This window comes from Mustela nigripes, chromosome 1 (genome assembly GCF_022355385.1).
Source record: "Mustela nigripes isolate SB6536 chromosome 1, MUSNIG.SB6536, whole genome shotgun sequence".
NCBI lineage: Eukaryota > Metazoa > Chordata > Mammalia > Carnivora > Mustelidae > Mustela > Mustela nigripes.
In genome coordinates, this window is record NC_081557.1 from 42674531 (window position 1) to 42698690 (window position 24160).

The following is a 24160-nucleotide window of genomic DNA, read 5'->3' on the forward strand; positions in this document are numbered from 1 at the left end:
TCCAGCTTTGAAATCTGGTGTGAAGCCAGGGGGCCAATGAGTATAGAGTTTGTACCTTCTTGCCATTCCTCAGCAGTCCCAGCAAATATGCTCCAACTCTCTACGGGTTCACAAAGTCAGAGAGGGGCTCACTTGTGAAACTTACAAAAGGTCTCCATTTTTAGCCGAAACCGCCTTATGCAGGCATCTAGGGCCTGGTAAACAGTGTGCGTGAGAAGGAAGAGGCGGGAGGAGAGAGATGGAGAGATAGAAACTACACACCCACATGCCTGCCTTCTTATTTGCTTATTTGCATATATCAGCTCACAAAGAGGCGCAGTGGGAAATGAGTAGAAAAACTCCGGGCTGTTCCACCTGCTCACCTTTCTCGGAACACAGCTCGCATCTCTCCCATCTCTCCTGGGCCTGCGCTCAGCAGCTTGCTAAGCACCCAGAAAGTGGAGTGGCTGCGGGGGGCCTGCAGCCTGCACTTCTCTCAGTGCCTGCCTCTCTTCCTGCCTCTCCTGCTTTTCCCAGTCACTGGACTGAACTCAGCCCTTCACCCCAGCACCATGTCACAGATCCAAACCCCCCAGGAGGCATTGCTCTGGGCCTTGAGAGACCTTGAGGAGAAAAGCTTCAAGCTCTTCAAGTTCCACTTACGGAACAACTGCATGCTTGAGGGGAAGATGCTGCTGGCGCGCGGGGAGCTGGAGGGCCTGAGCCCGGTGGACCTGGCTTCTTGGCTCATTTCCCTATACGGAGCATGGGAGGCCATGAAGGTGGTGCTCACTGTCCTGAGGGCCATGAACCTGTTAGAACTTGTGGATTGGCTGAGCCACATCTGTCTGAATGGTGAGTGCAGCAGGAGACTAGGGGACCTCAGGGAGCCCCCAGGACTCCCCCACTCCCGTGACATTTCCAGAGATTCCCACAGCCTATAGTGGGTGCTGTCTCTCACTCTTGCCCTCTGTCTGTACCAAGGAGCACCAGTGCCCAGGGGCCTGGTGGTCTCCAGCTGAAGGCTCTGACAGCTGCTGGGGGAGAGCCTGAGCCGAGGGTGGGGTTTTATAGAAGATTACAGTCATCTTGTGGCCATAATGTCCCACCCCCTACTTCTGAATTTAGTGCCAGGGAGAGGAGGGCAGAGGAGAGGGGCTTAGAGGCTGAGGGTGGTGTTGGTGAAGGGGTTTCCACTAACCAGCCAAAATGGCCTTAGGGTGGGTGGGGGTGTCAGACCTTTGCTCAGCTGCTTCCCACAGAGGACAGCCTGCTCGGGAGTCCTGCTCTCTCAATCCTCTGGTGGATCGATGCTGCCCTAGAGAAGAGGGTGGTCGGAGAACCCAGAAAGTCTCCTATCCCTTCTTGTGGGGTGCAGAGAGAGCCTGTGCTCCCCCCATAGCCTCTGTCACACCCAAGAGCTCCGTTGACAGAGTCAGGTCTTCTGCCCAGGAGCTGCTTTATCTTGAGTGCCCGGCTTGATCATTACCAAGAACAGGCTCCGATTACTTCCTTCGCCATCCTCCGGCTTCCCTTTCCTTTCTCCACTCTGTCCTCACCATTTCAAATGAAGGTGTTTCAAAGGAGCACTCAGACATTCACACACACTGAGACTTTTGCACACATACATAGTCTTACAATGCTGATGCTCACGGACACACCTTCCTCACACAAAAGTACACAAGCTTGCAGAAGCGTCCTCTCCTGAGCCTGTGTGGATACAAGCACTCACTCATACCCCACCGATACACGCACACACAAAACACACGCTTGCACACTCATATGGATGCACACACTCATACTAGAGCACACACACATGTCCAGGGGGCCCTCCCCTTGAAGCTCGAAGTATAAACTTGAGGAAGATACAAGTTAGAGAGCAGACGAGATGAAACTAGAGAGCAGAGCCCAGAGTTTGAAAGGCCCCCGTGGTCTTTATTACCCTCTGACCGGCTAACCCCCCATGTGTCTGGCTCAGATTACAGAGAAATATACCGAGAGCACGTGCGCTGCCTAGAGGAGAGGCAAGAGGGAGGAATCGGTGGTAGCTACAATCAGCTGCTCCTGGTGACCAGGTCGAACCCAGAGAGTGCAGATCCGTCTGCCTGTCCCCTCCCAGAGCAGGAGCTGGACTCTGTCTCGGTGGAGACTCTGTTCAATCCAGGAGAGAAGTCCTACCAAGCCCCGCCCACAGTGGTGCTACAGGGGTCCGCGGGCACTGGAAAGACAACGCTGGCTAGAAAAATGGTGCTGGAGTGGGCCACGGGCACCCTGTACCCAGGCCAGTTTGATTATGTCTTTTATGTCAGCTGCAGAGAAGTGGTCCTATTGTCGCAGGGCACACCGGAGCAGCTCCTCTTCTGGTGTTGCGGGGACAACCAGGCGCCCGTCAAAGAGATGCGGAGGGAGGAGGAGCGGCTGCTGTTCATCCTGGATGGCTTTGACGAACTGCAGAGGCCCTTCACAACGAGACCAAGTCCGAACCCCATGGAGAACGTGCTGCACCGTCTAATCAGGAGAGAGGTGTTTTCCAGGTGTTCCCTCCTTATCACCACACGGCCGATGGCTTTGCGCAATCTGAAGCCCTTGCTGAAGCAATCGCGCTATATTCACATTCTAGGCTTCTCTGAGGACGAGAGGAGGAGGTATTTCAGCTCTTATTTCGCCGACGAGGAGCAAGCCAGAAATGCCTTTGACATTGTGCAAGGAAATGATGTGCTGTACAAATCATGTCAAATTCCAGGCATTTGCTGGGTGATCTGCTCCTGGCTCAAGGAGCGGATGGAGAGGGGCAGAGAGATCTCAGAGACTCCCAGTAATGGCACGGACATCTTCATGGCCTATGTCTCCACCTTCCTGCCGCCGCCCAGTGATAATGCAGACTGCACTGAGCTTACCAGCCACAGGGTCCTGCGTGGTCTGTGCTCCTTAGCAGCTGACGGGATCCAGCACCAGAGGTTTATATTTGAAGAAGCTGACCTCAGGAAGCACAATTTAGATGGGGCCAGACTTGACGCTTTCTTGAGCAGCATGCCTTTCCAAGAGAAGACATTCTATACCTTCCGCCACATTAGCTTCCAAGAGTTTTTTCATGCCGTGTCCTACCTGGTGAAAGAGGACCAGAGCCACCCGGGGAAAGAGTACCACAGAGAACTGAGGAGTCTTCTGGATGAAAAAAAGAAGGCAGAGAATGAGGAGATGACCCTCAGTATGCAGTTTTTATTGGACATATCGAAAAAAGAGACCCCCTCGAACTTTGAGCTAAAGTTCTTCCTCAAAGTTTCTCCCTCGCTAAAGCAGGAGTTGATGTATTTTAAAGAACAAATGAAATCTAAAAAGCATAAAGGGGCCTGGGATTTGGAATTCTCCCTAAATCCATCTAAAATAAGGAATCTGGTGAAGGGCATTCAGATAAGTGATGTATCGTTAAAGATGGAACAGTCAAATAAGAAGAAATCCCACGACAGGAACTCATTTTCTGTCAAAACAAGCTTGAAGGATGGATGGAAAAAGAAGCAATGTCCTGTTGTGGGCAAAGATAATATAGTAAAGACACAAAAGGAGGCTTCTAATGGAAAAGGCAGAGAGATGGAGAAATGGGAGATGCAGAGGGTAGGAGCAGTAGGATGGAAAGCAGATAAATGGGACAGTAGAGCTGAAGGGTCAGGAGGGTTGGGGGGAGATGGGGGAGGGGGGAAGACAGAGTATAAAAAAGGAATGGAGAGATGAGAGATTGAATTAATGGGTACTGGAAAGGATGGAAGCGTGGGGGGTGGGGGGGAAATAGAAAAGAAAATTCAATAATACCAAATCAAAAAACTTGGAACACAGGCTATGGGGCAAGGCCATGTGGACTGAGTCCCTAGGAACAACCACACTCATCATCAATGGCTCAAATTCAGCATCCCGTTCAAGTAGAGAAGGTTATAAACAGCTTCTCTAGGTGAACAGAATGCTAAATAACTGAATTTAATGTTAACATCCAGGGCCAAACATGGGAAGGGGCTCTTTTCTATAAATAAAAATTTTTTTTTAAGATTTTATTTATCTGTTTGATAGAGATCACAAGTAGGCAGAGAGGCAGGCAGAGACAGAGAAAGGGAAACAGGCCTCCCACTGAGCAGAGAGCCCGATGCAGGGCTCAATCCCAGGACCCCGGGATCATGACCTGAGCCGAAGGCAGAGGCTTTAACCCACTGAGCCACCCAGGCACCCCTATAAAAAAACTTTTAAATATAATAAACTGTTGATTGTGCTTATTCTATAAGATTGGGTAATGTGAAGCATATCATATCAACATTTAAAGGAAATAGTGTACTGTGTCTTAATGGAATATTCCTTTGACTCTGTATTTGTGATCAATTGCTGCTTAAGTAAATAGTAGCTTTGCATTTTTCTAGAAACTTCTAGAATTCTTGTGTTGGAAATGAACCATATCTTGTCACAGAGCTCTCATCTTAGAAACTGTTCATGACTTGACCTAGCTCTGTAATAATACCATGTCACTTGTTGTCCACAAGAAGAATTCAAGGAATTCTAGATGTAAGTAGGGTCAGTTTCCGACTCTCTTTTCACAAATGAGGAAATCGAAGTTCAGTTAGGAGCCCTATAAGTTTCTGGGGTTCCTCAGAGAGATCTCTTATTTCCTGCCCCTCAGCCTACAAGGTAGAGTCCCTTGAGGACCTGGTGAAGACACAGAAAACCTATCCCTGCCCCAGCTGTTGCTGCTGGTATCATCACAGCCAAGAATGCCAATACTTCCTTGAACCCTCAGTGCCCTATAGGAAGGCTACAGACACTCCTCATTTTGCTTTTCATACAAATTTATTCCTGTCATGACTCCTCACAAGTCAAGTCCATGTGTACCAATTCCAGCAATCTACTGGACATGGCCAGATGTCTGAATCCAAGGGAACTTAGCTTTAGGTAGTCAACTTGGGATATTGTAACACTATGATTAACTCTTTTTCACACAGCAAGTTTGGTGGCTCCACATTTGATAATTATATACATAGCATACTGAACACGTAGATGGTATTTGTGTCCAGAATATGTGTAACAAACAGTATGTGTGCACATGTATATACATATTTAAAGAGCAGTTTGTATTGCATTACTACAGAGGCTGGCTGGAATCCTGCAAGCAAGGCTGTGTTGCCGCCCAAGGGCTTCGATGTTCACAGCAGACCTGCTCCTCAGTGTCATAGAGAATTTGGGAACAATGGAACAGGTGCCCAGCTACACTGCTGAATTTTCATGGGGCCAAGGAGGCCTGTTTAAAAAAACAAACGGGGGGGGGCTGCCTTTGGCTCGGGTCATGATCCCAGGGTCCCGGGATCGAGCCCCACATTGGGCTCTCTGCTCCGTGGAGAGCCTGTTTCCTCCTCTCTCTCTCTGCCTGCCTCTCTGCCTACTTGTGATCTCTTTCTTTTTTTTTTTTTTTTAAGATTTTATTTATTATTTATTTGACAGAGAGAGTTCACAGTGGACAGAGAGGCAGGCAGAGAGAGAGAGAGAGGGAAGCAGGCTCCCTGCTGAGCAGAGATCCCGATGTGGGACTCAATCCCAGGATCCTGAGATCATGACCTGAGCCGAAGGCAGCGGCTTAACCCACTGAGCCACCCAGGCGCCCTTGTGATCTCTTTCTGTCAAATAAATAAATAAAATCTTTATAAATAAATAAATAAACAAACAAACAGGGGTGCCTGGGTGGCTCAGTGGGTTAAAGCCTCTGCCTTCAGCTTGGGTCATGATCCCAGGGTCCTGGGATGGAGCAAACATCGGACTCTCTGTTCATCAGGGAGCCTACTTCCCCCACCCCCCCGCCCTCCTGCCTCTCTGCCTACTTCTGATCTCTATTTGTCAAATAAATAAATAAAATCTTTAAAAAAAAACCAAAAAATTAAAAAAATAAACAAACAAACATGGTGTGTTACTCCATGGGGCTCATGGTTGGTTTAGAGATGTTATTTTGCTTAGGATACACATTCAGTTTAAAGTAGCTGAAGCAAAAATTAAATGACCCACTGCATTTTTTAAAGATACTGACTTCTAGTTTTAGCTATTTAGCCATCAGGTCTTTTTTTTTTTTTAAGATTTTATTTATTTATTTGACAGAGACAGTGAGAGAGGGAACACAAGCAGGGGGGGTGGGAGAGGGAGAAGCAGGCTCCCCACTGAGCAGGGAGCCCGATGTGCGGCTCAATCCCAGTACCCTGGGATCATGTCCCAAGCTGAAGGCAGATGCTCAATGACTGAGCCACCCAGGCACCCCTTTCTGGCTCTTTTTAACAACGGCATCAAGGCTTTCACTCTCTCCCCTCTGTTGCTCTTTTTACAGTTACCTTTTCTTCTTATTTTAGAGAGTGACTCTTATGTGTCAGTGAAGATGGCCATATGGGGTGTCAACTTAAATCACCCTTACAGTCAACAACCCAAAAGGAATAGAGTTGTCTTTACCAACAGGTCTAGCAGAAAACTTGGGAGTGGTTTCTGACCTGACCCTGGGTATGTGCTAAGTCTTGAACAACCACTGTAATCTGGAAGATGAACTTTTCTGATTAGACAGGCCTAAGTCTGATGGTCTAGGTCACACCCCCCAGGGCTAAACAAGAAAGGATCAACACTTATTGAAAGGTATGGAATGGAAGAATGGCTCCCCAAATAAAAGGATCCTGAGTAGACAGAATTATATATCACACAGATGTTACATAAATACAAGTGTGTCTGATGGTCTGGGGCTCCCTGAGGCGGCTGGGTAAGAGGAAGAGGCCATGAGACCCCTGTGTGTAGAAGTCTGAAAGAATGGATCCCATTGGGGTCCAAGGCTTGGTGGTTGAAGGGAGCAGGGATTCCAAGAGCAGAGAGATGCTGCGTTTACCTGATGTCAACTTACCCTCCCTCTGGGGAGTGAGAGGTACATAGTATGGAAAAGAGAAGGCTGTGTTCAAAGGGAGGAGCACTGTCCCTGGGAACAGCCATGGGGATCCCCTTTGAGAGCAGGCTTTGAGAATTGCAGGTGGAGGAAGGTCATGAGAACAAATACAAGATGTCTAGTTACATTTGAATTTCAGATAAACTATAAATATTTTTTTTGCATGGGATACACACTAAAAGACTACTTGTTTATCTGAGGCTCAAATGTAACTGAGCATTCTATATTTTATTTGCTCAATCTGGCAACCCTAAGTAGAGGAGGGCGGCGGGGAGCAAGCAGCAACCGTGAGCCCCATGGAGTAACACATCAGCTGCTGTAGCTCCAGTTAGTCCTGATATTTTTCCCATCTCTCCTCCCCTTCTCTGGACTATAAAAGTCAAAGTGGCCTTTTGGAGAACCCACAGACTTGTGGGACTCCCAAGCAGGTTAAGAATGTGAGTATTCGGGACGCCTGGGTGGCTCAGTGGGTTAAGCCGCTGCCTTCGGCTCAGGTCATGATCTCAAAAAAAAAAAAAAAAAAAAAAAAAAAAAGAATGTGAGTATTCTTGGGAATATGTGGAGAACATTTGCCGGAAAAAGACTGAATTTATGTTGGTAAATCTGTGGCAATTTTGAGGTTGGGTTGGTGTGCAAATCCATTTTCATCATGGTTGTCATGACTATGCTTTCTCTCAGACAGGTTAGAATTTCCTCTTCCCTTTTTGGGACATTGGCAGACATGCAACTCCCTACTCACCAAACAAAACAAAACAACCAACCCCAAAAAGTCCCACCAAAAAACCCCCACACAAGACAAAACAAAACATGCTTCTCAGGAAGATGATAATATCTGTGTTTCATAACATCCATGTTGGGCTCTTAGCAATGCTCTTCACAGTCAGACTCAACCTTAGTGAAAGGATGGTGACTCCCAGGAATGTCTCTCCCTTAGTAGGTATCTAACTTTTCACCCCTTGGCTTCTCTTATAATCATTTCCCCTTCACTCCTGGACTTGAGAATCAGACCCCAAACATGTAAAGTCCTTGAAGAGATTCATTTACAGAATTCCCTTGCCCAGTTTCTAATTACTCTGCATCCTTCCATCACCAAGATTTGAAATCCTGTCTTCTTCACCCACTACATCCATGTCCTTTAGGACAATCAAGGTACCCTCTGCAAAATTTCTTGTTTTACTCACCCATTCCATCCTATTTATACTTCCTTCCAATCTGTCTTGCAAAAACAAAACAAAACTAAACTAAACTAATGAAATTTGTTTGGGTTTCTTTATATTCATGCAATAATTAAGAGTAGACAATGTGCCTTTTCTATATATATATATATATATATATATATATATATATATATATATATATTAAGTGTTGACTATCACTAGTCTCCTTCCTTTGCTAACAATACCTTTATTTTTTTTTTAATTTTTAAAATTTCTTTTCAGCGTAACAGTATTCATTATTTTTCACCACACCCAGTGCTCCATGCAATCCGTGCCCTCTCCAATACCCACCACCTGGTTCCCCCAACCTCCCACCCCCGCCCCTTCAAAACCCTCAGATTGTTTTTCAGAGTCCACAGTCTCTCATGGTTCACCTCCCCTTCCAGTTTCCCTCAACTCCCTTCTCCTCTCCATCTCCCCTTGTCCTCCATGTTATTTGTCCTTCCCTTGTCCTCCACAAATAAGTGAAACCATATGATAATTGACTCTCTCTGCTTGACTTATTTCATTTAGCATGATCTCTTCCAGTCCCATCCATGTTGGTTCAAAAGTTGGGTATTCATCCTTTCTGATGGAGGCATAATACTCCATAGTGTATATGGACCACATCTTCCTTATCCATTTGTCCATTGAAGAGCATCTTGGTTCTTTCCACAGTTTGGCGACCATGGCCATTGCTGCTATAAACATTGGGGTACAGATGGCCCTTCTTTTCACTACATCTGTATCTTTGGGGTAAATACCCAGTAGTGCAATTGCAGGGTCATAGGGAAGCTCTATTTTTAATTTTTTGAGGAATCTCCACACTGTTCTCCAAAGTAGCTGCACCAACTTGCATTCCCACCAACAATGTAGGAGGGTTCCCCTTTCTCCACATCCCCTCCAACACATGTTGTTTCCTGTCTTGCTAATTTTGGCCATTCTAACTGCTGTAAGGTGGTATCTCAATGTGGTTTTAATTTGAATCTCCCTGATAGCTAGTGATGATAAACATTTTTTCATGTGTCTGATGGCCATTCGTATGTCTTCATTGGAGAAGTGTCTGTTCATATCTTCTGCCCATTTTTTTATATGATTGTCTGTTTTGTGTATGTTGAGTTTGAGGAGTTCTTCATAGATCCTGGATATCAACCTTTTGTCTGTACTGTCATTTGCAAATATCTTCTCCCATTCCATGGGTTGACTCTTTGTTTTGTTGACTGTTTCTTTTGCTGTGCAGAAGCTTTTGATTTTGATGAAGTCCCAAAAAGTTTATTTTCGCTTTTGTTTCCTTTGCCTTTGGAGACATATCTTGAAAGAAGTTGCTGTGGCTGATGTCGAAGAGATTGCTGCCTATGTTCTCCTCTAGGATTCTGATGGATTCCTGTCTCACAGTGAGGTCTTTTATCCATTTTGAGTTTATCTTTGTGTACGGTGTAAGAGAATGGTCGAGTTTCATTCTTCTACATATAGCTGTTCAGTTTTCCCAGCAACATTTATTGAAGAGACTGTCTTTTTTCCACTGTATATTTTTTCCTGTTTTGCCAAAGATTATTTGACCCTAGAGTTGAGGGCCCACATCTGGGCTCTCTGCTCTGTTCCACTGGTCTATGTGTCTGTTTTTATGCCAGTACCATGCTATCTTGGTGATCACAGCTTTGTAGTAAAGCTTGAAATCAGAATACCTTTATTTCTCTCTGGGAATTTTTTCACTAAATTTTTCAGGTATGCACAGTTGGGATAGATGGTATCCTCAGTTACAGGGTAAGTACCATAAAGGGCATATTTGACAGCATTTTCCATTCTCATCAGTCATGTTGTTTGGTTCATGGTTTCTCATGTAATCTTACCGCAGCAAATAATATGGGAAGGGTCCTTGAATATATATATATATATATATATGTATATATATATATATATGAATAAACACCTTTTCTCCATGGAATAACTGGTATGTAACCCACTGGGCACATATTAGCTAAGCATTGGCAGCCTTATTGTCTCTAGGAGTGGAGAGCTTCCTGGAGAATGGAACCTACTCTAGGAAAACAGAGATGAAAAATAGAGAAAGGGAACCCAGATCCTGTTCACCTCATCTTAGTTTAGGATAAAGCCAAGCCTGCAGAGTCATTCATCCCTACAATTTGCTGGGACTGAGCCAATGGTCTCATTGATTGTTCAAGTCAGTATAAGCTAATCTATGAGTCCCTTGGTTCTTACACATACCTTGTGAGATTAATAATCTTATTTTAGCAGAAAAGTAATAGAGACAGAGAAGTTACATATTTGCTCAGTCATACAGTTAGTCCAGATGTTTTCTCTTCAAGGTGAAAAACACCAACTATAAAATCACCTGAATGACTAATGCCCCTTCACCCCCACCAAATTTTCAGTGTTTCCATATTTCTACTGGAAAATTTAGGAAAAAAATGGTAATGACATGTAGGCTTCCCACAAAGTCACTTCAACCTGCTTGTCTTAACATGTTTCCTATCACTGCAGAAACTGTCCTTCCCATGTAGTCCATCTAGATAAACCTGCCTTTGCTCATGCCCCCATCCCTTTCTCTCTTCTTCACTCTGTTTACTAACATTCACTCAGTCTCTGCTTTCATTCCTTAAATGGGGGGGCGGGCGGGTGCTCATAATGATGGAATTGAGTCTCTTGAGTGAAGGGATACTTATCCCTATAGAAACCTGAAAGAGTGTTGTTTCAAGTTAGAGCAGTTGAGTTTTCTTATGTCCATAGGGGAAATTCTATATAATTTTGAGTGTAAGTTCTCCAGAGAAGAATTCTCCAAGGGCAAGCATTCAGTGCCATATAATGGTATAAAAACAGTACATTTATTCACTGAGTTGTATTTATGGGAGAATTGGTTCTTTCCTTCTTTCCTTCCTTCCTTTCATTCTTTCTTTAACAAAGGAGGTGAAATATCTGATTAAATGGGATGAAAGTCAGAGGTAAGGAACTGAAGGTAAGAACCCGAAGATTCTGCTTATGTACCTGTTAGTGGGGTTTCCACTTACAATTCTTCTCACTGATAATTGAAGATGCTTATCAGTGCTTGGATGGGAATGCCAAGTATTCTGCCTTTCGTAGTCACATAAAACTTCAAGCAATAATTAGAGCTTTAGGGGCACCTGTGTGGCTCAGTGGGTTAAAGCCTCTGCCTTTGGCTCAGGTCATGATTGCAGGGTCCTGGGACCAAGCCCCACATTGGACTCTCTGCTCAGCGGGGATTCTGTTTCCCCTCTCTCCCTCTGCCTGACTCTCTGCCTAATTGTGATCTCTTTCTGTAAAATAAATAAATAAACTCTTTAAAAAATAATAATTAGAGCTTTAAGTAGTTCGCTCACACTAATCATTGATTCATAGAGCTTTGTAGCTGGGGTGGGTGGTGGTCAGAAATAAAGCTAGGGGGCGCCTGGGTGGCTCAGTGGGTTAAGCTGCTGCCTTCGGCTCAGGTCATGATCTCAGGGTCCTGGGATCGAGTCGCACATCGGGCTCTCTGCTCAGCAGGGGGCCTGCTTCCCCCTCTCTCTCTGTGATCTCTTCCCTTCCTATCTCCTACTGTGATCTCTCTCTGTCAAATAAATAAATAAATAAATAAATCTTAAAAAAAAAAAAAAAGAAATAAAGCCAGTCATGCACAAAGATGAAACCCAGAGGAAAGAATGATTTGTTCAAGGTCACACAGAAAGTTAACAGTAGAGCTGGAAGTACGTGTCATTGGATCAGTCAGGTCAGCATTAGGATAACTCTCGCAAATGGGAAAAGATGGAGCATTCCAGTTCAATTGTTCTTTTTTTTCTTTTCCTTCCCTTCCCTTCCCTTTCTTTCCCTTACCCCTTCCCTACCTCCTTCCCTCCCTCCCTTCTTTCCTTTTTTTTTTTGAAGATTTTATTTATTTATTTGAGAGATAGAGAGAGAGTGCATGCACAGTGAGGGACATAGGGAGAAGCAGACTCTCTGCAGAGTACGGAGCCTGATGCAGGGATCATGACCTGAGCTAAAGGCAGACGCTTAACCACTTAACTGACTAAGCCACCCTGGCACCTCTATCTATCTACCTTTCTTTCTTTTCTCCCTTCCTTCCCTCCCTTCCTTCCCCTCTCCCTCCCTCTTTCTCCCTTTCTTTTCTTTTCTCTCTCTCTTTCTTTCCTTCATCATTCATGAAGACAGTGATTTAGATTTGTTCTAAATTTTGATAAAATTTTATCAGCCCCCTGAAGTTCATCTTTTTTTAATAAGATACTCTAAAGTTTCATACTTTTAAAACTTACGGGTTTTATATACTTGGAACTTAATATATATTTTTTTCTACTACAAATAGTACTTAATTTTTTTTCCTACAGAGTCCACCTTACTAATTTTAGGAGATTTTTTTTTGATAACCAAAATGTAATTATTGAAGTTAATACAGACATTTGAGTTATCACCATGGTTAAACTTTAAATCACCTTGCCCTTTACTATCTGTTAATGTCTTAATAATCTGAGCTCAAGACAATAATACATATCCTCAGCTTGCTTGTCCTTCTGTGGGCCTGGCTTCTTCATGTCCCACAGTGAAATTCTGCCAGTTTTCAAAACACCCTCCAAAGGCCAGGAGGCCTCCATTCTAGTACTAAGATGTCATCAAGCCCCTTTGGTTTGAACAAGTCAGGTTACCTCCCTCTGTCGTCTTCTAGTTCCTGCTCTTCCACCCATAACACCCTATGATTATGGTTGTTTACTTCCCCTCTCCTTTCAGAAGTAATTTTTCCCTTTTAAAATTTCTAAAGAACTTGTTCCCATCTCATTTCCCTTAAATGCCAGCCTGAGAAATGGGCATTTTATTTTACAAATAAGAGGAGACCCTGAAGGTTCTGGGAGAGAGGATGATATTATTTTGGTAGAAGTATGAGGAACAGATTGGAAGAGAAGTCAGAAAACATGGAAAAGCCAGTTAGGGGACATTAAATGGTCAGGGTGGGTGGGGAGGAAAAAGAGGAATAAAAGAGGCCAGGACTCCAGATTTTAAAGACCTGTGGGCCTGACAGTGGGTAGGATGCTGGGGCCAGAGAAGAATTGGTCTGGGTGACTGGGGAGGAGAAAAGGGACAAGTGAAGTGTTCTGCCCAGAGAAGGGCTCAGAAGAGCAGCTAGATGGGGAAGATGGTCAGCTGTGCTTGGGACTGTAGGCCCAAAATACTCAGACAGCATGTGTGCCTCCGATGTGTCCACCCACCACTTTTCTATCTTCTCTTCAGCCTCACCCTCATCTGAGTGGAAGGGAAGCCTGCAATTTTCTGTGAACAAATCAGAGAAACACCCATATCAGGTCCAGAAGGGATGCCCTGCTCCAAACCACACAGGGTAGCTTGAGTACAGGAAGAGTCTGCGGTAGTAGCAGAGTCAGGATTGTGGCCCGACTCTAATCCACTGGTATTTCCAATCCTATAGGGGCTGCCAACATCTACAAAAGCCATGGATTCATTCTGGGGCTTTCTATTACATTAATTTACGTTTCCTTCAGACACCAGACTCCTTAAAGACAGAGTCCAGACTTTCAAACTTTAATATTTATTCTTCCATTTATTCAACAAATATTGGTTTAACATCTATTATATAACTTATTATCTGTTTTAGGTACAAAGAACACAAGAAAGAACAGAACAAAGTTCCTGTCCTCCTGGAACTTACATTCCAGAAGGGGGAGTTAGATAATAAGCATAAAACCCAAATAAATATGTGTGATTTCAGATGGTGATAAGTGTTATAACAAAATATAAACCAAGGAGATGGGAGTCACAGTGTGCTGAATAGGGGGTAGGGGCTGCTATTTTATGCTGTGCTGTCAAGGCAGATCTCTCTGTTAAACTTATGTCACAAATGTTTTTGAGGATACACAGGCTCCATCTGGTGAGTGCACAATCAATGTTTACTGAATTGTTACTGGTTAAATGAACTTGCTAATAATTATGTGTGTGTTGGGTGGTAGGGAGAGGTAGAGAGAGAGAGAGTCAGAGAGAGAGAGAGCGAAAGAGAGCGAGCGAGCTTAAATCACAGGATCAGAATAGCCATAAATGGAATTTTGTGTAGCCACAAATCCATTTTATGGTCACAAAGATGGGAGATGGAGAACTGACCTCTAAAGTTTTTTTATTCAGGCAAGTTTCAGTAGAACTAGTCAGATCCATTCTAACCAAAAATTGATATACTTGAAACAAATTACATCTGAGATAAGTGCATCTAAAATAAAATCCATTTGGAGTGTTTCTCTATTTGTTTGGGTGTATTGTTCATGTATCTCAATTTTAAAAAGGCAATATAAATGAATTTTGAATTTTGTCTTTGTAATAAAATAATCAAAATTTGTTTTAATTTTGAATTAAGTTATAAATTTTTGTCCTTTTTTGTTGTTTATTTTAAAATATTTATTAGAAAAATCATATGTGAAATATAATTAAAAAGAACAGAGATGCAAACATCAATGTGCTGGACAATGGAGTCTATGTTTTAAGAATAGGATTTATTTTCAATCTAGCAAAAAAGTTGCCAGAGGACACCTGCTATTTCAAACTTCAAAAGCAAGATTTCTGAGCCCAAATTCCTCATTTCATTTGTATTTGAAAGGTTCTTTCTTACAACATATTGGCTATTCTCAAAATTTGCCAACTTGAAGGCTTGTCGAAATGAACTCATTACATCTTCTGCTAAGAATTTCCAACTTGAACTCTCAGCTATTGGACTCTGACTTCATAATTTGTATACAATGTCCCTAAAAACAAAATGCTCTCCACCACTGAAATGAAAAGGCAAAATCAAAGCTCGGTGGCTGAATTCATCCTTCTGGGCTTTTCTAACTTTCCTGAACTCCAAGAGCAGCTCTTTGGGGTTTTCTTGGTTGTCTACCTGGTGACTCTGTTGGGAAATGTCATCATTATAGTCATCATCTCCTTGGAACAGAGCCTCCACGTGCCCATGTACCTGTTCCTCCAGAACTTGTCTGTGGTAGAGGTAAGTTTCAGTGCAGTTATTATGCCTGAAATGCTGGTGGTCCTTTCCACTGAGAAAACGTCGATTTCATTTATAAGCTGTTTTGCACAGATGTATTTCATCCTTTTTTTTTTGGTGGCACTGAATGTTTTCTCCTGGGGGTGATGGCTTATGACCGATTTGCTGCAATCTGTCATCCTCTGAACTACCCAATGATTATGAACAAAAGGGTTTTCATGAAATTAATAATGTTCTCCTGGGTCTCAGGGATCATGGTGGCTACTGTGCAAACATCATGGGTTTTCAGTTTTCCCTTCTGTGGTCCCAATGAAATCAATCATATCTCTTGTGAAACCCCAGCAGTGCTAGAACTTGCATGTGCAGATACCTTTCTGTTTGAAATCTATGCATTCACTGGCACCATTTTGATTGTCATGGTTCCTTTTGTGTTGATTCTCTTGTCTTACATTCGGATTCTCTTTGCCATCCTGAAGATGCCATCAGCCACTGGGAGGCAAAAGGCCTTTTCCACCTGTGCCTCCCACCTCACGTCTGTGACCCTCTTCTATGGCACGGCGAATATGACTTATTTACAACCGAAATCTGGCTACTCCCCAGAAACCAAGAAGCTGATGTCATTGTCTTACTCACTTCTTACACCACTGCTGAATCCACTGATCTACAGCTTGAGAAACAGTGAGATGAAAAAAGCTTTGATGAAACTGTGGCTCAGAAAAGTGGATTTACTCCCATTCTGATTGTGCTGAGAAGCCATGTGACATTTGGTCACTGGCTGAACTCTACTTAAATTTATTAAGTGGCTAAACATTCTGCATTCCTTGGTATGATCATGCTTCATTTATTATTTTTCCATGGTCAATAATATATTGGGGATCCATATTTTTGATAGTGTATTCTTGTCATTACTTTTAAAATATAATACAGAGCAGTTAATCCATTCCTCTACTATGATCATCTAGGTCATTACGGATTGTCATTATAAAGACAAAACTTCAATAAACACCTAGTTCCATACATTGATAAAAACTGATGTTTTATTTCTGATAGATTCGTCAGTGTGGGTCTGATGGAAGGAAAGGCATGTGTGCTTACAAGTTTTAGTAGCTATGGCAGAACTGCTTTACAAAGTCATTGTTACTTTTCAGGGTGACCTGAACGCACTAATTCTGCTGCACTAATGGGGTAGAGCTTCAAGACACCAGTATGTAGATGAGACTTTTCTTTCTGGAGTGGAAATCTATTCCGTGAATGAGTAGGGACAATAGGTATTCTGAGGAGACCAAACTTGTTCTACTTCATGGATTCACACAGATTATTATCCAAAACAGGAGTTCTCTTGGTTTATTTCCAGATTTTCACCCAATGATGGTGAGCAAAGAACTACATGAGAACTTTCCTGAAGTCTTGCTTCATACTACTAGTTATCTCTTTTCACTTCATAGACCACTGTTTTTAGTGACTTGTTAAACTTCCCTCTGTATGCCCAATGTGCCCCCAGACACTTTGGTTATAAACATTGGATAATTCCTTTTTCTTATTGTGGGAAACCAAGTGATTATGAACTATTTATGCATATTTTCTGTGGTCCTGAGTCACATCACTAACTGTGTGATATTCCCTGGAATAATTTATCATCTTGCAACATTTGGAACATTTAATGGTTGCTTGCCCTTTTATTGTCGGTATTCATAGATGGAGGGGGCCCTTTATTGAATCTATATCAAAAGAGCTCTTATTGCCCTTAGTTTCTCTTCCAGGGATGGTAAGGTAATAAAGGGGGAAAACACTATTCCTATTATCATTCAGCTGTGGAAAAAAAGATTTTTAGTTAATACTGCCTCTGCCAAAAATGAGAAGTAGAGATGTAAAACTGACTGGATTTTCACAAAAAGAAATTTTGGTATCAAATGGCCAAAACCAGTTTGAATAACATTTAAATGAGGGGTAATCTTCTTTACAGTAGGGCACTAAACAGATACTTGGAAATCCTTTCATTAGTGTTTGTCCAGAAATTTCCTACTCATAGTCCTTAAGGAGATCAACTAAATACGTCCATCCAGGAGGGAAAATAAAATCCCTGGAAGTCTAAATCCCAAGCCAATTACTCACTTTCTCTTTTTTTTCAGATCTTTATTTAAATTCTAGTTAGCTAACACACAGTGTAATTAGCTTCAGATATACAATATAGTGATTCATCACTTACAATACCCAGCGCCCAATAGGACAAGTGCCCTCCTTAATCCTCATCACCTATTTAATCCATCCCCCCACCCATCTCTCCTGTGGTGTCTATCAATTTGTTCTCGATAGTTAAGAGTCTGTTACCTGGTTTTCCTCTCTCTTTACCCTCTCCCTGATCATTTGTTTTGTTTATTAACTTCCACATGTGACTGAAATCATATGGTTTTTGTCTTTCTGTCTTACTTTGCTTTGCATAATATTCTCTAGCTCCATCCACATCATTGCAGATGGCAAGCTATTGGGTTTTTTTAAAAGATTTTATTTATTTATTTGAAAGACAGAGATCACAAGCAGGCAGAGAGGCAAGCAGAGAGAGAGGGGGAAGCAGGCTCCCCGCTGAGCAGAGAGTCCGATGCGGGGCTCGATCCCAAGACCCTGGGATCATGACCTGAGCCGAAGGCAGAGGTTTTAACCCACTGAGCCACCAGGTGCCTCTGTTGTTCTTTTTGATAGCTGAGCAATATTCCATCACATAAATATAATACATCTTCTTTATGCATTCATCAGTTGATGGACATCTGGGCTCTTTCCATAATTTAGCTATGGCTGATAATGCTGCTACAAACATCAGGGTGCATATACCACTTTGAATCAGTATTCTTGTATCATTTGGGTAAATACCTAGTAGTGTAATTGCTGGATTGTAAGGTAGTTCCATTTTTAACTTTTTGGAGAAACTTCATACTGTTTTCCAGAGTGGCTATTCCAGAATGCATTCCCACCAAGAGCTTGAGAGGATTCCCCTTTCCACACTTCCTCACCAACAGCTATTGTTTCTTGTGGTGTAAATTTTAGCCATTCTGACTGGTGTGAAGTGATATCTCATTGTAGTTTTGATTTGCATTTCTCTGACTATAAGTGATGTTGAGCATCTTTTCATGTATCTGATTGCCATCTGGATGTCTTCTTTGGAAAAATATCTATTCATGTCCTCTGCCCATTTTTTTAACTCATTAGTATTTTTTTTTTTTTGGTGTTGAGTTATATAAATTATTTCTCTATTTTTGATACTAACACCTCCATTAGATATATCATTTTCAAATATCTTCTCCCTTTCAGTAGGTTGTCTTTTTGTTGATTGTTTCCTTTGTTTTGCAGAGGCTTCTTATTTTGATACAGTCCCAACAGTTCATTTTCGCTTTTGTTTCCCTTGCCTCAGGAGACATATCTAGTTAGAAGTTGCTATAGCCTATGTCAAAAAGGTTATTACTGTTTAAATCCTCCTCTTGGATTTCAGTGCTTTTATGTTTTTTTGTTTTTGTTTTGTTTTGTTTTTGGTTTCACATAAGTTTTTAATCCATTCTTTTTTTTTTTTTAAAGATTTTATTTATTTATTAGACAGAGATCACAAGTAGGCAGAGAGGAGGAAGCAGGCTCCCTGCAGAGCAGAAAGCCTGATGCGGGGCTCGATCACAGGACCCTGGGATCATGACCTGAGCTGAAGGCAAAGGCTTTAGCCCACTGAGCCACCCAGGCGCCCCATCCATTCTTTTTTTTTTAAATTTAATTTCTTTTCAGTGTAACAGAATTCATTATTTATGCACCACACCCACTGCTCCATACAATATGTGCCCTCCATAATACCCACCACCAGGCTCCTCCACCCTCCTCAGATTGTCTTTCAGAGTCCATAGTCTCTCATGGTTCATCTCCCCCTCCAATTTCTCTCAGCTCCCTTCTCCTATCCATCTCCCCATGTCTTCTGTGTTATTTGTTATACTCCACAAGTAAGCGAAACCATATGATAATTGACTCTCTCTGCTTGACTTATTTCACTCAGCATAATCTCTTCCAGTACCATCCATGTTGACACAAAAGTTGGGTATTCATCCATTCTGATGGAGGCATAATACTCCATAGTGTATATGGACCACATCTTCCTTATCCATTCGTCCGTTGAAGGGCATCTTGGTTCTTTCCAGTTTGGCGACCGTGGCCATTGCTGCTATGAACATTGGGATAGAGATGGCCCTTCTTTTCACTACATCTGTATCTTTGGGGTAAATACCCAGTAGTGCAATTGCAGGGTCATTGGGGAGCTCTATTTTTAATTTCTTGAGGAATCTCCACACTGTTCTCCAAAATGGCTGCCACATCTTGCATTCCCACCAACATTGTAAGAGGGTTCCCCTTTCTCCACATCCTCTCCAATACACGTTGTTTCCTGTCTTGCTAATTTTGGCCATTCTAACTGGTGTAAGGTGGTATCTCAATGTGGTTTTAATTTGAATCTCCCTGATGACTAGTGATGATGAACATTTTTTCATGTGTCTGATAGCCATTTGTATGTCTTCTTTGGAGAAGTGTCTGTTCATGTCTTCTGCCCATTTTTTTGACATGATTATCTATTTTGTGTGTGTTGAGTTTGAGGAGTTCTTCATAGATCCTGGATATCAGCCTTTTGTCTGTACTATTATTTTAATCCATTCTGAGTTCACTTTTCTGTATGGTATAGGAAAGTGGTCCAGTTTCATTCTTCTGCATGTTGCTGTCCAGTTTTCCTTGCACCATTTGTTGAAGACACCCTCTTTTTTCCAGTGGATATTCTTTCTTACCTTATCCAAGATTAATTGACCATATAGTTGTGGATTCATTTCTGAGTTTTCAATTCTGCTCTGTTGATATATGTGTTTACTTTTGTGCCAGTGCCATACTGTCTTGATCACTACAGCTATGTAATATAGATTAAAATCTGGAACTGTGATGTCTCCAGCTTTGTTTCTCCTTTTCTCCTGTTTTTCCTTTGTTTTCTCCTTTTGTGGTTCCATACAAATTTTAGGATTGTTTGTTCTAGCTCTATGAAAAATGTTGCTGGTATTTTGACACGGATCGCATTAAATCTGTAGATTGCTTTGGGTAATATGGACATTTAACAATATTTGTTCTTCTAATCCATGAGCATGAAATGTTTTTCCATTTCTTTGTGTCCTCTTCAATTTCTTTTGTAAGTGTTCTATAGTTTTCAGAATACAGATCGTTTATTCCTAGGTACTTTATGGTTTTTGGTGCAATTGTAAATAGAATTGATTACTTGGTATCTCTTTCTGCTGCTTCACTATGGGTGTATAGAAATGCAACAGATTTCTGTACATTGAATTTATATCCTGTGACTTTACTGAATCTGTGTATCAGTTCTAGCAATTTTTCTGGTGGAGTCTTTGGGTTTTCTATATAGACTTTCATGTCATCTGCAGACAGGGAAAGTTTGACTTTTACCCGGTCGATCTGCATGCCTTTTATTTCTTTGTGTTTTCTGATTGCTGAGGTTAGGACTTCTAGTACTATATTAAATACCAGTGGTGAAGGTGGACATCCCTGTCTGGTTCCTGATGGTAGAAGAAAAGCTCTCAGTTTTTCCCCATTGAGGATGATACTGGGTGTGAGTTTTTCATAGACGGCCTTTATTATGTTGAAGTATGTTCCCTCTATCCCTACTTTGTTGAGGGTGTCTATTATGAATGGAAGCTATACTTTGTCAGATACTTTTACTGCATCTATTGAAAGGATCATATGGTTCTTGTCTTTTATTAATGTGATATATCATGTTGGTTAATTTGTGATTATTGAACCGCCATGCAGCCAAAGAATAAATCCCACTTGTTCCTGGTGTGTGATTTTTTAAAATATGTGTCATTGGAATCCGTTTACTCATATTTTACTGAGAAATTTTGCATCCAGTTTCATCAGAAATATTGGCCTGTAGTTCTCTTATTTACTACAGTTTTTACCTGTTTTGGTATCAAGGTAATGCTGGCCTCAGAGAATGAATTTGGAAGTTTCCCTCCTTTTTCTATTTTTGGAATAGTTTGAGAAGAATAGGTATTTAACTCTTCTTTAAATGTCTTGTAGAATTACTTATGAAACCTCTGGCCCTGGACTTTTGTTCATTGGGAGATTTTTGTTTTTACTGCTGATTCAATTTTGTTGCTGTTTATCAGTCTGTTCAAGTTTTCTATGTTTTCCTCTTTCAGTTTTGGTGATTTATATGTTTGTAGGAGTTCATTTCTTCCAGGTTGTCCAGTTTGTTGACATATAGTTTTTCATAATATTCTCTTATAATTGTTTATCTTTCTGTGGTGTTGGTTATTATTTCTCCATTTTCATTGGTGATTTTAATTATTTGGATCTTTTCTCTTTTCTTTTCAATAAATTTGGCTAAGGGTTTATCAATGTTATTAATTTTTTTTCAAAGAACCAATGCCCAGTTTCATGGATTGTTTTTTTTTGTTTTTTTGTTTAGTTTCTATATTATTTATTTCTGCTCTAATCTTTATAATTTCCATTTTTCTGGCTTTAGGTTTTGTTTGTTGCTCATTTTCCAGCTCCTTTAGGTGTAAGATTAGGTTATTTGAGATTTTTCTCGCTTCTTAAGGTAAGCCTATGTTGCTATGTACTTCCCTCTTAAGACCAGTTTTCCTGCATCCCATAGATTTTGTACCATTGTGTTTTCATTTTCATGTGTTGCCATGTGTTTTTTAATTTTTATTTATTTATTTTTTTCCATGTGTTTTTTAAAAATTTCTTCTTTGATTTCCTGGTTGACCCATTTATTGTTTAACCTCCATATATTTGTGGTCTTTTTTTCTTTTAAAGATTTTATTTATTTATCAGAGTGAGAGAGGGGGAGAGAGCAAGCACAGGCAGACAGAATGGCAGTCAGAGGCAGAGGGAGAAGCAGGCTCCCTGCTGAGCAAGGAGCCCGATGTGGGACTCTATCCCAGGACGCTGGGATCATGACCCGAGCCGAAGGCAGCTGCTTAACCAACTGAGTCACCCAGGTGTCCCCATATATTTGTGGTCTTTCCAAATTTTTTCCTGTGGTTGATTTCAAGTTTCATAGCATTGTGTTCAGAAAATATGCATGGTATTGGGCACCTGGGTGGAATAATCAGTTAAGTGCTCAACTCTTGGTTTTTGTGCAGGTGGTGATCTCAGTGTCATGAGATGGAATCCCATGTTGGGCTCTGTGCTCAGGGCAGGGTCTTCTTGTTCTCTCTATCTCTCTCAAATAAATTTTTAAAACTATTTTTTTAAAGAAAATATGCATGGTATGATCTCAATCTTTTTGTACTTATGAGGCCTGATTTGTGACCTATATGTGATCTGTTCTGGAGAATATCCTATGTACATGTAAAAAGAATGTGTGTCCTGCTGCTTTAGGATGAAATGTTCTGCATATATTTGTTAAGTCTATCTGATCCAATGTGTCATTCAAAGCCACTGTTTCCTTGCTGATTTTCTGTTTTGATGATCTCTCCATTGATATAAGTGGAGTGTAAAATTCCCTAGACTAATTGTATTATTACCAATAAGTTTCCTTATGCTTGTTATTAATTATTTTATATATTTTAGTGCTCCTATGTTGGGCACATAAATATGTACAATTGTTAGATCTTCTTGTTGGATTGTCCTCTTTATTATTATATAGTGCCCTTCTTCAACTTTTGTTGTAGTCTTTGGTTTATAGTCTAGTTTGTCTGATAGAAATATTGTTACTCTGGCTTTCTTTTTTTTTAACATTTTTTAAAAGATTTTATTTATTTATTTGTAAGAGAGAGAGAGTGAGAGCAAGCACAGGCAGACAGAGTGGAAGGCAGAGTCAGAGGGAGAAGCAGGCTCCCTGCGGAGCAAGGAGCCTGATGTGGGACTCGATCCCAGGACGCTGGGATCATGACCTGAGCTGAAGGCAGCTGCTTAACCAACTGAGCCACCCAGGTGTCCCCTCTGGCTTTCTTTTGATGATCATTTGTATGATGGATGTTTCTTTGCCCCCTGACTTTCAATCTTCAGGTGTCTTTAGGTCTGGAATGAGTCTCTTGTAGGCAGAGATGGAGAGGTCTTGTTTTTATATCCATTCCCACTCAGAGTTTCCCTTTAATACTTCTTGCAGGGCTGGTTTAGTGGTCATTAACTCCTTCAGTTTTTGTTTGTCTTGGAAACTCTTTATCTTTCCTTCTATTCTGAATAATAACTTTCTTGGATAAAATGTTTTAGCTGCATATTTTTCCTATTTATCATGAATATAATATGTCAGTCCCTTCTGGCTTGCCAAATTTCTTGTGAGAGATGTACAACTAGCTTAATGGATTTTCCCTTGTAAGGGAAATTCTTTTGTCTTGCTACTTTTAAGATTTTTTTCTTTATCACTATATTTTTCAAATTAAATTATAATATGTCTTGGGGTTGAGCTATTGATTTTGATGGGAGTTCTCTGCGCTCCTGGATCTGGATGTGTTCTCTCACCAGATTAGAGAAGTTTTCAGCTATGATTTCCTCAAATTAATTTTTTGCCCCCTTTACTCTCCTTTTTCTGTGACTCCTATAATACGAATGTTACTATGTTTGATGGAGTCACTGAGTTATCTAAGTCTATTCTCGTGTTCCATAATAATTCTTCATTAATTTACCATTATTTTATCCTCCATATTATTTATTCATTCCTTTGATTCTTCTGTCCTCGTGGTCATTACATAGTCTGTTTCCAGTCTCAGTTACTACATTCTTCATCTCTGACTGAATTTTTTTAAAACTCTTTTATTTCTGTTGTAAGGGCCTCCCTGATGTCTTCAAGCTTTTCTCAAACTCAGAGAGTATCCTCATGTTTATTCCTTTAAATTCTCCATCAGGTATGTTACTTATATAGGTTTTTCTTAGATCTGTGGCTGTGACCTTATCTCGTTCTTTCATTTGGGATGAATTCCTCTGTCTTGGCATTTTGTCTAAGTCTCTGTATTTTTCTCTGTGTTAGAAAAGCTCATGATGTTTTCTTTTCCTGAGAGTAATGGCTTTATGAAGAGGAGGGCATATGGT

At 41.4% G+C, this 24160-nt stretch overlaps 2 protein-coding genes across 2 annotated transcripts; both read left to right on the plus strand.

The window, feature by feature from the left end:
* The first annotated feature begins 551 nt into the window (after positions 1-551).
* On the plus strand, positions 552-4648 carry NLRP10 (NLR family pyrin domain containing 10). Its single transcript, XM_059391936.1, has 3 exons — positions 552-834; positions 1958-3591; positions 4637-4648. Exons 1-3 carry the CDS (start codon positions 552-554, stop codon positions 4646-4648), a joined length of 1929 nt encoding a protein of 642 aa, XP_059247919.1.
* Positions 4649-14899: 10251 nt separating this feature from the next.
* Positions 14900-15846, plus strand: LOC132010993 (olfactory receptor 10A3-like). Its single transcript, XM_059389043.1, is given in 2 exon segments — positions 14900-15214; positions 15217-15846. Coding segments are annotated over 2 exon segments (945 nt in total).
* The last annotated feature ends 8314 nt before the right edge of the window (positions 15847-24160 follow it).